We start from the raw sequence: 14,960 nt of genomic DNA on the forward strand, positions 1-14,960 counted from the left end.
TTGCTGGTGCAGTGGCCCCGGAAGCGGCGGAGGAGCGATGGCAGCGGACGGGAGGGCAGCGGCGGCGGTGGCGGTGGAGCTGCAGCCGGAGGGGGACGCGGAGGGCGGCAGTAGCGAGCCGGAGGGCGGCTTCGGGCAGCTGCTGGAGGAGGAGGAGGACGGGGAAGATGCCGGCTATGTACTGTACAGGTGCGGCCGCGGCGGCGAGGTCCCCCGGCGCCGGGCCGGACCTTCGCGTCGCGGCACATCATGGGGTGAGGGGCGCGGGGTGGCGGAGCTGGGGCCGGAGGAGTAGGGAGCTGCTGGGACGGGCAGGGACCTGAGGACCTGGGAAATGGCAGACACTCCTTTTCACTAGACCGGGTTGCTCAAGGCCTTATCCAGCATGGCTTAGAACACTGCAAGAGCTGGTGCTTACACAGCTTCTCTGGGCAGCCTGGTCCAGTGTCTTACCACCTTTACAGTCAAAGAGTTTCTTCCCAATATCTAACCTAAACTTCCTCTCTCTCAGTTTGTACTATTAGTCCTTGTCTCATCATGACAGCTTCTGACGGAAAATCCCTCTCCTGCTTCCCTGTAGGCCCCCTTTATATACTGAAAGGCTGCTCTGAGGTCTCCACACAGCCTTCTCTTCTGAAGGGTGGACAGCCTCTCAGTCTGTCTTTGTAAGGGTGTTCCAGTCCTCTTCAACATCGTGACCCTGCTCTGGACTTGCTCCAATGGCTCCATGTCCTTCTTATGCTACAACTTTACCTATTTATATGCTGGTCTGTGTTACAGATAATAACGTAGCTAAGGTAGTAGGGACTGTGCAGAGGAAGGATGTGTTACTGGACACAGGTTTGTGCATGTCATAGTTTGAGTAGCATTTTGTGCTTTTTAGAAGCATTGAAAACACAAAAACATGTATTTACAGGGACAGGAAGGAATGGGCTGATATTGAACCTGTTCCTCAAAATGATGGGCCAAATCCTGTTGTTCAGATCATCTACAGTGAAAAATGTAAGTCTTAAATATATTCTGCCCTTAACCATTGTTGAAACAAGGCTTCATGTTTTGGATAACATTTTCTAGAGTGATACTGTGAAGAAATTAATTTAATTAATTGTGTTCATTAATGTGTGCGGTGTTTTCACCAAGCACCTCTGAAGCTGAATCTTCTTCTGAGATGTTAATAGCCAAGGTTCTCTTTTTAAATCCTATGGCTTAAGAGGGGATATAGCAGACAGTGTGGTTCATGTCACAAGGCACTTCCACAAGTAGAAGCAAAACAAAGCATGAAGCTCTTGCAGCTGGTGAAGTAGTGTGATTAAGCAGCACAGACGCTTTATGATTGTTTTGACTATTATTCTGATGGTGTGTTTCTGACTTCCTTGTGCAGCTTTGTCGTGTGCTGATATCATGCACAGGTCTCAGTTGAAAATGCTGTCAGATCAATAGGTATCTGTCATTTTACAGAGATGTATTTAGAGCTCATTAAATAGGAAGCAATTTCAAAGGATTATTAACTGTACCCCCTGCTCAAGCCATTGGCTAAGATGCTATTCTCTGTCTAGTCCGAGATGTCTATGATTACTTCCGGGCTGTTCTGCAGCGGGATGAGAGGAGCGAAAGAGCTTTCAAGTTAACAGCAGATGCCATTGAGTTAAATGCTGCAAACTACACAGTATGGTATGTAGTAATCTTGGGATTATTGCTGTGGTCATTTGACTGCTTGCCTTTTAAGTCTTTAATTTTCTCTTAGTTGAATCAGGGCATGCCTAGTTGAATTTACACAGAGGAGTAGTGTAGCTTTCCAGTGAGCTTCCAAAGAAAGCCCTTGTTCAGTATTTCCATGCCTCATTTTAATTCAGTGGTTTTCATTCATTTTGCTTTAAAGATATTATCAGTCAAGGTCAGGGTTAGCCACAAAAAGGACTTTTCTGTTTAAAATTAGATCACTTACTTGATAATGTGTCCATGGCAAAATGCTGAAGATGCCCTCAGTTGATTTCAAGAAGAGGCATAAAAACATGACGACAAATAATTTGTGTATTTACTAAATAGTGCATTTTAAAAGATCTGCCGGATTACTATTCAGATAGGTAATAAATAAGCAGTGAATTTCTGATATTCATAGTAGGGCCTTCTAACTCACAAACGCTAACAAGTACCTCTTGTACATCTTCTTTCCACTAATTTCCATATAATCAGAAAGTTTACATTGTTTCAAGCACAGAAGTCTTAGTTGCTGTGACAGAAAACTAGTGTGGGTACAGATTAATTTGAACGTGATTGTTACCATCTTAAATAATGTACTGTTACAATCAGTCATATTCTAGCTTTCCACTGTTCATAAGTGAATGCCCTTTAACAGAACTAGATATGTGGTTAAGGATTTTTGCATTAGTTTTAGCTCTTTGCACTAGTTTTAATTCAATGTCATTCACAAGAACTGTGAACAAAGGTGATTCTGTGTTTTTCTCTGTGAATTGTAGGAAAGTCCTTTTGCAGTGTTCAAATGCTTGACTTTTATACAGGCATTTCCGGAGAGTCCTCCTGCAGTCTTTGGGAAAGGATCTCCATGAGGAACTTAAGTACATTACAGCTATCATCGAAGATCAGCCAAAGAACTACCAAGTCTGGTAAAATCATGATTTCTTTTCTGTTCTTAATATTTTTGCAGATAATATTGTTTTGTAAATTGTCCAGTTGTGGTGGAGGAGTTAAATGGAGTTGCACCATGTCAAAGTTCCTTTCAGATATTTGTTCTAAGCATACGATTATGGCATGCTAAGCAGGTCTTGTTTTCATGTTAATTTGAATTTTTAGACTGCCAAAATAAGTCTGACAGGCTAAAAACAAAAAAAAACCAACCAACCAACCAAACAAACAAAAACCTCACAAGACTTGCGAAAAGCTAACTAAGAAGACAAATAGAAATTAGTATGTTTCCTTTTATTGTGTTTTGGAGTTTGCCTGCCTGTCATTGGGTTTTTTCCGTAATGAATAGGAATAGGCAAAAGAGCAGTATTGATAATGCTTGAGAAATTATGTAGTACTAGAAAACTTTACTCTCCTGAAGGCTTTGACCATGAGTGTGGAGGTATGTTGTTTCAGATGAACATTACTTGTCTAAAATGAAATGATTGGCCATTGTGTATGTGTGGTTAGAATTTTTTATAATATAAATATGCATCATGCATTTCTCAGAGCCAAGTGAAATGTTCTGGTATGCTTAATTTGAAATATTTAACTAGCAAGTTCTTTTTTTCAAGTGGTGCACTTTTATACAGACCACACACTCACAAAAAAAATTCAGACTTCGTTCCTCTGATCATTAGGCATCACAGGCGGGTGCTGGTTGAGTGGCTGCAGGATCCGTCCCGAGAGCTTGAGTTCATAGCCGACATTCTTAACCAAGATGCCAAAAATTACCATGCCTGGCAACACAGACAATGGGTTATTCAGGTATTGTATTCACAGAACTCTTGATTCTTTAAATAACCTGCATTTTAAATGTGTAGCAGAGGTTAGCTATAAACTTGTCTTTCAGGAAATGAGTTGAAAAAATTGGATTGTTTTCTACTTACTGTTTTGTGTGTGAATTTAATCATGAACTGATATGATTGTGCACCACTGAATAGTGTAGCACGTTCCTAGTTCACCTGTCCCTTTTTTTTTTTTTTTCTAACTTTCTGTTGATTTCTTCAGAAAGGTTCTATCCAATGTTCAGGCAACTTAGGAACGAGCATGTATTTTAAATAAATAAAACCTTTTGATTGTGATACTCTCTCTTCTTTCCATTCCCATAGGAGTTCAAATTATGGGACAATGAACTGGACTATGTAGACCAGCTTCTGAGAGAAGATGTGAGAAACAATTCTGTTTGGAACCAACGGCACTTTGTAATTTTCAACACCACTGGCTATGATGACCCAGCAGTCCTAGACAGAGAAGTCCGGTTAGTAATGCTATTCAGGCTCACATTAAACAGTCTCCATTACATGAAAGCAAAAGAATACTTTCACAGTTGTGGTGGGCATTGTTTTCTGATTTTTATTTACTTCTGGGACTAACACTCATGGTTAGCAGTTTAAGTGTTAGACTGAAGCAAGTTCAGCTTACTCTGAGCAAGCTACTTTCATGAACCTGTTTTCCTGACCTGCTGTTTATTATGCAGACAAAGTTTGGGGTTTATGGTGAACTAGTTGTAGCAGGACAAGCTGCAGAAAATCTGTGATACTCTTGTGTCATTCATTAGTATTCTACTCCTAGAAAGTTTGGCAAGAGAGGCAGTCTTTGCCTAGACTGGTGCCTAGAGCACCTCCTCCCTCTTCCTTCCTCACTGACTTCAGTGTCTGCAGCGTGTTCCTCTCATGTCTTCTCACTTTGCTCTTCTTTAGCCACGAATAAAACTCTGCAACCACCTTTGTTTTTCTCTCTTAAATATGTTACCACAGAGGCATTACCATCATTTCTAATAGGCCCAGCTAGGCTAATGGCTCTTTGGAGCTACTGGCTCTAATGAACACGGAAGAAGCTTCTCACAGAAGCTACCCCTGTAGCCACCTCCCACTATCAAAAAACAGGCCATGCAAACCCAATAACATGGGCTTGGATTGTAGGAAGAGAAGTTGCCTTTTGTGAGGAATTTGATGCAGCTGGAAAAATACAGCTTTTAAGGAGTATGTGGTTGGCACAAAGAGAACTACCTCTGTGAGATGGCTAGTTTTCAAGAAAAAAGAGTTTTGTGCTCACTGTTTCTAGGTTGCATGTTTAACTTAAGGCAAACTGGGCTTCTAGGTATATTTTACTGCCCATGGTGGTAAGACAGGCTTCTTCATATGGTTTTTAAATCACAGACTGCTGATTAAGGTTGATGGTTATGAGAAAATATTTGTCAAAAGTGAAGAAACAATTAAGAATTGAACCATATACGATTTTTTATAGAGTTATTATTCAGAAGAAAGACAGAATCTCTGAGTATGTCCTTTGGTACATTATTCACAGAGACTCACCATCTTCCATGGTTGTCTTTGCAACTCTCTAGAAGTTTTACTTCCAGTTTACAACCTTCCTGTAGGTCAGTGCATCTGAGCCATTTCCATGACTTATACTTGGATATCTTCAACTTTTTCACTCCAGAGTTTAGATTGGACATCCTCTCTTGATCTCAAGATAATTTGGTACCATCTTAAGAACCAGACTGGCTAAGATGAATACTTCACAGATGTCATTATAGAACTCATTGTTGGTTTATAAACTCCGTCTTTGTCATATTAACATTCTGACTGCAGGATGTTAAAAAATTGTTACAGTTGCAAGTATTTTTTTAGTATTCCTGATACAACTTTTATCAGTATCTGCAGCCTCTGAGAACCATCAGAACTAGCCTGTTTATGCTAGGAAAAGCCAGAAGACAAATCTGTTTTGTGTAGATAAATGTGGCTTTGTGGCTGTATCAGAGGTGCAGATTTTGACAGCTTTTTTTACTGCAGTTGCTTCACTGCTGCTTTCACACAAATGCTGCAGAAGGCTGTGTGAGCTGAAAACTCAAGCTCCGCCTTTCTGTGTGTTTGTTTGAGTGCAGCCTTGTAAAACAAGTTTTGCAAATAGTTACAGAACATACCACTTGCATTCATATTAACAGAGCTCAGTTACTCTGATTTTCAGCCCCTTCCCATTTCTGAGCACCAGGATACAAGTTACTCCTTTAGCATACCAGGAGAGTATATTATGTTGTTTCTCAGAGGCTTTAATAATAATTTTGAGAATGGATTCATTATTGTATAAACTCCAGGAAACTGAACACTTAAAACATAGTGCCTTTTTGAGACTCCTGCTGGTTATATCATAAGCCATTTTTGTTCTGCCCAGGTGAGATGATCTGCAAAAAGAGTGAAGGCTAGAGAGATGCATTTGGAAGGTTCTGAGCACATTCAGGTAATCCCTAACTACATTGTTATTGGTTGCATTCATGACCTATTACCCTTTTCTTGCAGGTACACTCTTGAGATGATCACAGCAGTGCCACATAATGAGAGTGCTTGGAACTACTTAAAAGGGTGAGGCATATTTCTCCGTGAGGCAAAGAGAATATCTGTGGAAGGTGTCTGATGCCTACTTCTTACCTGAAAATAGCTTGTTGCTTTTTGTTCCAGTGTAGTGTTTCTGTCACATGGTTATTATATTCTAACTTAATTTCTCTGTAACTTTTCACTAAGCTTCTGGCCCTGTAGTTCTTGTGGAAGAACTACAGGTGCTGCTCATGCTTTTAAAAACTTGACCTGTAATGAAACTCTGTTAAAAAGCATAGATAGGAAATAACAAACATGCTTTCAATCTAATTTCTGTTCAGTTGAACAAAAGCTATACCAGCTTACTACAACATGAGGCTGTACTAGTGCCACATGCTGCTTACTTTCTGACTGACTTGTACTTACAGACTGATTTCAAAATTATCTCCAAGTAAAGGAATCATAACAAAAACGCAGTTTTTCAGACCAAATTTCCCATTGTTATGTGTCAAGCCTATTAACCTCTTTTCTAGGATTCTTCAGGATCGTGGTCTTTCTAAATATCCAAATCTGCTGGAGGAACTGCTGAATTTACAACCCAGTCACAGCTCACCCTATCTGATTGCCTTTCTTGTGGACATATATGAAGATATGCTAGAAAACCAGTGCGATAACAAGGAAGAAACACTGAACAAGGCATTGGAGGTATATTTTGAGAGCTTGGTTTTTCTTCTCAGGGATGTTGTCTATTCCTGTCTGGTTTTATAGCTTGACAAAATGAGATTGATTTTCATAAATAGAACAGGTTACTTGTTAATCATGAGAGGTCTATGAAAAGTTTAACACAAAAGCTGGACAGTCACAAGGATCTCATTAATTTAAATGTAATTTTTCAGTTATGAAATGCTTCCTAAATTTTCTTCACCTGGTAGTGAAGGAAGGTCTCTAATTCTACCTGCAGAAGAAAGATGTTTGAACAATTGCAGAGTCTGCAATGTTAACTTTGTAGCAGTAACTCGCTCTCTTCTCTGTAAATAAATTAATTTTCTTAGAATGTCCATGTCCAAAGAACCTCACTTGTGCTCGTTTGGCCCTTCTTAGCTCTTTCTAAGAAAGTTGACAGAATTAGCTTATGATCAGCAGGCGTTGGGGTATCAGTAAGAAATGTCAGGCACCACTTCCTACAGAGCATACATTGCTTCTGGCAATGTTGTGTGTCTCCCAGAGCTTCATACTTGGCTGCTCCTTGGTGCAGTTTTTAGTGTAGTTTTTATAAGAACACTTTCCATTCATTGTGGGACTGACTGGAACTTGATGTAATCAGAGCTGTAGTTTTCCCTGGAGTCTTTGTATTCCAACATTGTTCTTTTCTCAGCACTTTTCCATTGTTGTTTTCATTGTTATGTTCCAGACCAGATTGTAAGTAAGTGCAGTTGTACCACCTAGACTCATGCCCCCTTAATACTATTTCACTGATTTTGACTTCTCTATTTAGGCATCAAAGCTCTTAATTTCTTAACTCCATTTCACTGAGTAAGTCAATGACATCTGCATAATAAAAGGGAATTTACTAAAATATTTGTAGTGTTCATACTGTGTAAAACTTATATAGCTTGTCTTTAAGTAGTATCAACCTCTATTGTGCTGCTTACCCAGACCAAAATTTTTAAAAACCCAAACATGTAGAAGTATCTCTACCAACTCTTAATGTAGCATGAGGGAATGTTACTGACTTGCATGGAGATCCTTTTTGGAACAGTCTGTTGAGGAAAAAAAGAGAAATAAATGATCCCCTGTCAGTCCATCAAAAGTATTGATGATTCAAGAAAAGAATGATCTTCCAGTGTTTGGAATTAAGTGGTTTGCAGCCTGTTGGATGACTAAAAGACATTCAAGGTTCTTAGGAAATATACTGTGCTTTACTACAGGATAAGGCTGGCATGGATGATGAATGGTAGGTATGGAAATGAGTCAAAGGAAAACTCCTACAACTGAAATGGGGCTGGAGGGATTTTTGTGTAGTGTCAGATTGGTTGGCTACCAGCTGGGTTTGTCATCAGTTTGATGTCATTAAACAGTTACAAATCCCATGAATAAAACAAATGTAGCAGAGAAATGTATTTCTAGTACTGTCTGAAATATATGTTGTATGCATTTTATAGTTAATGCTTCTGTAAGCTTTCTGGTTTAACACTCCAGTATCTCATTTTTCTTTCATAGTTGTGTGAAATTCTGGCTAAAGAAAAAGACACCATCCGAAAAGAGTACTGGAGATACATTGGAAGGTCCCTTAAGAGCAAGCACAGTTCAGGTACTGAACAGAGCAGCACACTGACGGATAAAGAACAGTAACTGAAGATGGAAGAAAACAGTGTTAAGCTTTCAAGATGTACTAAAGCTGTACTAAGTAGGGTCGTCAACAAGTTTAAAGTCCATTTGTAGGTATTGCAATGAAAGAGGAATGCAGATTGCTGTAAAGCTCTGAGTTGCTGCTGCTGCTGGTGATAGCTCTAGGTGCAGTCAAGAAATGTATTAAGGATTAATTATTGAAATGTACCAAGTAAAGGTTTTAGCTCCTAACAAAAAATACATAAAGCTACACCTGTTATATTGGAGTGCTCACTTAATGGTCGGCCTTGATTTTAGAGATTTTTTTAAACACAAGTTACTCTATGATTCTGTGAAGCACTAAAACCATTTCTCATGTCCTGGCTTACCCAGTTGTGGTTCCTAACACTGTCTCATCAGATGCTGCAGTAGTGACTGCAGATAACTTAGCTATAGGGGATATAAAATAACCTGGTTAGTGCAAGTAGGCACTGCAGCTATGGCCTTATGTAGGAGCAGCTGTGTGACCCTGTCAGCCTATGCTGTTTTATGCAACTGACACCAAGTGTAATTTTGTAATAAAAATAGAGCATTTGTCTGAATTTTTTAAATGTGTTTCTTTTAGTCCTTGTAAGTACATAGTTTGTTCTTTTCAGATGCTAATAGAGATAAAGTAACCCTTCGTATAAGTATTGGATACTATTGCATTGAGATGTCTTTTGCATTGAAGTATTCTTATCCCAGCAACTTTCAGTACACTGGATATATTCAGTGGAGCCCTGAATTCTTACCTGCCCAGGAAAAATGCTTTGAGGACCTTGGGGGATGTGTATACCTGCACCAGAAAAATGCATCTACCCTATTTTCAGTAAATGGCTATTGTAAACTGTGTTCTTATGAAGTGCTTGTCTGATTGGAAATATTTTATTGGAAACAGTCATTGGAAACTAGAGGAAACAAACAAATGCTGGTGTTTATTCCATAATATGCAGTCTTTCTGACACTAAACATTAAAAGGTCTTAACTGTGATTAAACAGTAGTGGAGATTACTTTTTAACACTTGAAATTCTTTAATTCTCTTTCACTCTTGAAATTCAAAACAACTCACAGGAAGTGGAATTGATATACAAAAGGTGTGTAATTTTATAGTGGCTTTGTTGCTTTCTCAGTGGTAAACATTTTTGTAGTGACATGAGCATTTAAAACAGACATGGACTTCAAACTTTGCGAGAGTTTACCTGGGGGGTGCTTCTTTTTCTTTCTTCCTTTTTTTTATGTTGGGGGTTTTTTTAACACATTTGAAACTCCAGTACAAAGCAAAAAGTGTGTTTCTACCCCATGAGTTGTTCTTAATTGAAACTCTACTAAATATGGAGTACTGAACAGCCAGGGTGTTCAAGGTCTTCAGGACAAAGTAATGTATTTTCCACTAACAGTCAAGAAAGCTCAGAAAGGTGAAATGGTCAAATGCAATTCTTAAAATAAACATCATCAATTAAGAGGGAGCAGAATTTTTCCTCTGCATATGGAGTTAATACATTCCTGTATCTTTCACAAAATGCAGAGGACACTTGGAATAAAGCAGAGTATTCTTTATAGACACTAGCATAAATTTCAGCAGTAAGTCATCACAAGGATTGATGAAGAGTGTCCACAGGCATGGTGTATTTTGAGATGTGATCTCAGTCACTTGTGGGCTGAGGGAAGAGCTTAGCTTTAGCCATATAGACTTCATAGGGGCAAGAATAGGTAGAATGCCTCTGACAAAACCTTTTTTGGGGATATGGTCAACCTTCTTATTCTTGGTGATGAGAAGGGTCTAGAAGGAATGAGTAAGATTCTAACAGAGTTGGTAGGGTTTTATACTTGTTATGCGAGCATAATGGTACATGGAAAGATGATAGCACTTCTGAGTTCCATTTACCAATGATACATATTCCTAATGGAAAAAATACCTTGTCTTATGAAGAATAAAAGTAACCAAACCATGCAAATCCCAAGAAAAAAATGTGCTGGACTGGGAGTTCTGCTTAAACAACAGGAACCAAAAGAAAAGTCATTCTGTTGTAACCGAAGTGTTCCTTCTTTCAAATGTTTATATTTACTGTCATTTGGATTGCAAGGAAGCTTTCAAATTCTCTTGCAAAGGCACTTCAGTTTTGTGCTGGTCAACCATACACAAAAATACTGAGCTGTTAGAACTGGAAAAAAGGTTGCAGGTGCAGCTACCAAACCTTGAATTTTAATGCACACAAGACAAATTGTTTCTGGTGGAAGAAGGAGCTTGACAAAGCTGTAGAGAGAAAGGTCTTAGAGTAGGAAGCTACAGATGACGTTAACCTGTAGGCATTGGTACTGACTACCTTTGATCAGGGCAAACATCATAAAGGTTTTTGTCCCAATAGGTTCAGCTGTACAAGAAAATTTACTGTTGTTATTACTGTGTGTAATGATGTGACTCTTGTGTACAATCTTATTACTGAAGAGCTGTGCCTAAATGGAAAACTACTGATAAAACTCTCCCTTGTAAATCAGTGTAACTGGAACATTCAGTGGAGTATAGAGCAATAGCAAAGTGTGAAATCATATCCTATGCTTGCTTTCATCAGAGGCTGATGTTCTTGTCTTGGTGTAGGTCTGTCTGTCTTACTAAGCCATTCTTGACTTTCCACCTTCGGAACTTAGCTGACAAAACAGTGTGCAAGTCCTTCCTAATCTCTTCAGTACAAAACCACCTCTGCTAGCACAAAGTGCTTCTATCAGATGCTGTCTGGTTGTGCTGAGGCAGATTAGGAGTGTGCCATTCAGCTGGACCTTCTGTAGGGGCAATATTCTTCAGTAAGGAAGCAGGAAGGTTTCTAATAATTCCTTCACATGAAACACTTCCATCGAAGTTCTAGCTGCCAGTTCATGCAGTGCTATGGTGATGAGGGACTTACAGAGAGATGGGACACCCAAAACTGAGGATGCACACACTTATTTACATTTCTCTAAGCATGTGCTATGATAAGGTACTAGAAGCTTCACCAAATTTAGCTAAACCCTAACTCAGGATGCCTTGAGGCCTACATCATCTGTCTAATGAAACCGCTTGGGACTGGGACTGTGCTCCACGAGGTGCATCACCATCACTGTCTCCGAAGAAGAACTGAAAACCTACATAAGATTCCAGCCTCGGGGGGTTAGAATCGCTGCACCCTGCCGCTGCTGTCGCCCAGCCGAGAAGGTGGACACTGGCCACTAGATGACACTGTGACACGCGCCCCCAAGCCCACCGGCGCCGCTGATGTGCAGGAAATCACCACCTCCTCCGTGCAACATCGCTACTTTTACTCCTGCTAATTAAACACGGAAGAGCAGCTGCTTGGTAATTCAATACATAGCGCCACACAAGCATCAAGCACAAGTATTCTGGGAGGGGCTAAATGGTCATCTCCATGTTGGTGTTAATTGGAGAGCAATTTCTTGTTAATAGAAATGATGTCTCCTCTGACACTGGACACCTTGTACAGATTTGGACGCTGTTTAGTCCTGATGTTCTAAAAATAATGCCGTGACTAAACCCCTCTGCTCAGAACTTGGGGTTTGTGGCCCGTTTACATCTTCTGGAGACATGACTCCAATCAGAGTGCTACACTCCTACGCCTTCACCAGCTGGAACGTTTTGGTCCCCTAGAGCCAGCCTTGTTATGACAAATTTATCTGGTCTCCTTGTAATGAAATGCTGGCCATTGCTGGTTGTTTCTGGGAATATAGATTGAAGGACAAGATGACCTACTCCCGCTTCTTGGAACTCAGGGGAGGACTTGGGCCAAACTGAGGAAGTCAAGCATGCTATTGCAGGTCTGAAAGCGGTTTCCTTGCTTTCTGGTAAGCAGGACTGAAAACTTTGCTAAAGAAGGTCAAAGACAGACTTCTCTTTCTCATCCACAGGTTTGCCAACACTGAGTCTTGTGGGTTGTTATTACCGCTGAAGATGAATAGATCACACGCACACAGGTCAAGGTGTGGTGAAAGAAAGAGCAGAGTTTATTTTTCCTCCCAGGATTTATAGGCTTCTAACCACGGCCAGGGATTGGATGGTCAGGATAACACTTTCTCACTGCAGTGGCCATGAGAGATGCCTATCACAAGACGTGTAACAGAAAGAATGTACATCTATGTAATCTATGTTTACAATTACTCTCCTGGGAAAGTCCTTAGAAAACTATGTTAGCAAGCTCAGAAGCTGAGTTTTCAGGGCGACATCTCACCCTTTTTGGTTTAACAAAAAGAAAAGAAAAAAGAAAAATGAACAAAGAAACTAGCAACATTATAAACAATCAAAAAATAAATAACAGGAAAATACAATACTCCATACAATCAGAAGGCTGTAATTTCAGGGTGATAGGTTGTCACCACAATGCAGAGAGTTTAAGTGAATGAAGAGATGCCTTATGTCACTTCACCCAAGCCTGCTTAAGCATTCAGACTCAGGTGCAGCTGCTTGTTATGTGTGTATGCACTGAGGTCCCAGGACATGCTACCATTACCCCCTCGCAGAAGCATTGTGATATCTCTGTCCACACCTGAAACAGTTGGGTGACAGGAGCAATGCTGCTATCCCAGTGCTGCTCATGAGCAGTGATCTTGCAACTGCAGAAGACGTCTTGCTGTATTTAAGATTCTCATTCTTTTGGGTTGCTTTGGGTAGGTCTATTTGGTTATTTACTTCATTGGTTTTCTGATGTGCCCTGACTGTTTCCCAAGTCATCTCCAACAGATCCAAAGCCAGCTGAGTAAGTGCTTGTGTTGCTACAAAGAAACTTCAGAAGGAGGAAAAGAAAAAAAAGGAACCATGTTTTTCATCCTTGATGTACATTCCCTGTGCTCCTTCTTCTGCCAAAGCCTACTTACCAGGATAAGAAGGTGGCAGGTAGATAACCTTCTTTTCTTGCCAGGTGCTTGCGCACATCTGCCCCTGCTCTAGCTTGCAGACACACAATGAATATGAGTTTTATTCCCAGTTTTACTAAAGGACAGTGAGAGCACACTATCCCTGTATACAATAGCATATGGTGCTCACTGGCTTTGCTGGGTGTCTCTTGCATTAACAGTTTCTCTTCTGCAAAGTGAGTCCAAATGACTATTTGCAGGTACCTACAGAGCAGGTGTGGAGGGTTCCTGAGCACTGTTCCAGCACTCTGATACCAGCTGCGTGGTACTGCCATGAGGTCTGACCTGCAAAGACCCTGCCTTGAGCTGAAGGCTACAATGAAAGCAAGAGAGTGTTGAGTAAAAACATCTGATGTTCCTGACTCCTACAGTTTCACATGGACAACTGAAAATGAGAAACATCTGGTTTTAGAAGAACATTTTCAAATTATCAATTTTCAATTTTCAATTTTTAAATCAAAGGATTCCTTAACTGAAAAATTTAAAACTTGTAAAGTGAGGATAGAAAACTGCTTGGCTTCTGATATTCAGAGGGAAAATATGTGAGGAGATATGCCTTAGGCAAGACCTAATTTACTGCTAGAAGGCATGTGTGGAAAAAAACCCAAAAGCTTGATGAGATCTGTTTGTCATTTAGCAGTGCCCCAGACATAGCTAAGTCGCATTTGGAACTCAAATTTTCTCTAGTTTCATTGCAGGAGGAAGGGCAAAATGAGGGATGACTGGGAAAGGGCAAGCCAAAATCATTAGTCATGCACCACTAACAGCTAAGAATATTATAGCAAATTATTTCAGTTATAGGTACCTACTGCAGAACCAGACAGAGCCACCTGGCACACACAGCAATTTTGTGCATTTCAAGTAAGAGCAGTCTTTTCCCTCCAAGATAAGTGTATTGACTTTCTCATTTCATTTTTAAAGTGCTAGTACGCTGCCAGATACATGCTTGTCTCAGCCATGCAGGCTAAAATTTCTAGGGAGAGAAGAAGAGAACAATGAGATATAACTGATTTTACTGCAGGATTGCTATTCAGCACCCATGGCCAAGACAAGACCCATATAAACCTGGGGTTTGTATCCCACAATGCCAGTTTTCAGCTGTCACTTTATAGTACAGGTTTTTACAACAGAAATTGCATGCCTTCATATGCTTGAAAATTCCTGGTGTACACAGAGATGCCCCTCATTTCAACAAGTGCTAGTAGTCACTGACACTGTGGGAGTTTCAGCCTGCTTTTCCTCAGTACTGTGCCTGCAAAGCAGACACAGGCAGTGCAGACAAACGCTTCTCCAGGCTTTGCCACGCTGCATTTAACCTGGGTAGTCTTGGAATCAATGAGATTTGGAAGTGAGTTCTAGAGTGCCCCTTTGCTCACAAGGGTCCTCATCAAAAAGGAGCCAGCCGTGAAGGTCCCTTGCTACCTTCTCAAGTCTGAGGCAAATTTTGGAGACTGGCATTGTATCTCCCCATCATGGCATCTCACACATCATATGATTCCAGCAAGTGAGTTGAGAAGTCTAGGCATAAGGCACCAAACTTGAATTATTCTGAAACAGAGGTGCACAGATCCAAAGATTAACCACCAAGTTTTGCAAAGAGTAGCCGGTCTCCTGTATGTCAGTGTCCAGTAGTTATAAAAACAGGCACAGAGCTGCACTCAAAAAGGTCAAATAGAATCACTCAATTATTTGAATTC

General features: G+C 40.4%; 1 protein-coding gene across 1 annotated transcript; it reads left to right on the forward strand.

Moving 5' to 3' along the window:
* The first annotated feature begins 3 nt into the window (after positions 1-3).
* Positions 4-9,362, forward strand: FNTA (farnesyltransferase, CAAX box, alpha). Its single transcript, XM_015614893.1, has 9 exons — positions 4-189; positions 917-1,002; positions 1,557-1,671; positions 2,520-2,624; positions 3,324-3,450; positions 3,795-3,943; positions 5,985-6,047; positions 6,533-6,704; positions 8,220-9,362. Exons 1-9 carry the CDS (start codon positions 38-40, stop codon positions 8,349-8,351), a joined length of 1,101 nt encoding a protein of 366 aa, XP_015470379.1. The 5' UTR covers positions 4-37; the 3' UTR covers positions 8,352-9,362.
* The last annotated feature ends 5,598 nt before the right edge of the window (positions 9,363-14,960 follow it).

This window comes from Parus major, chromosome Z, assembly GCF_001522545.3.
Source record: "Parus major isolate Abel chromosome Z, Parus_major1.1, whole genome shotgun sequence".
In the NCBI taxonomy this organism is placed as follows: domain Eukaryota; kingdom Metazoa; phylum Chordata; class Aves; order Passeriformes; family Paridae; genus Parus; species Parus major.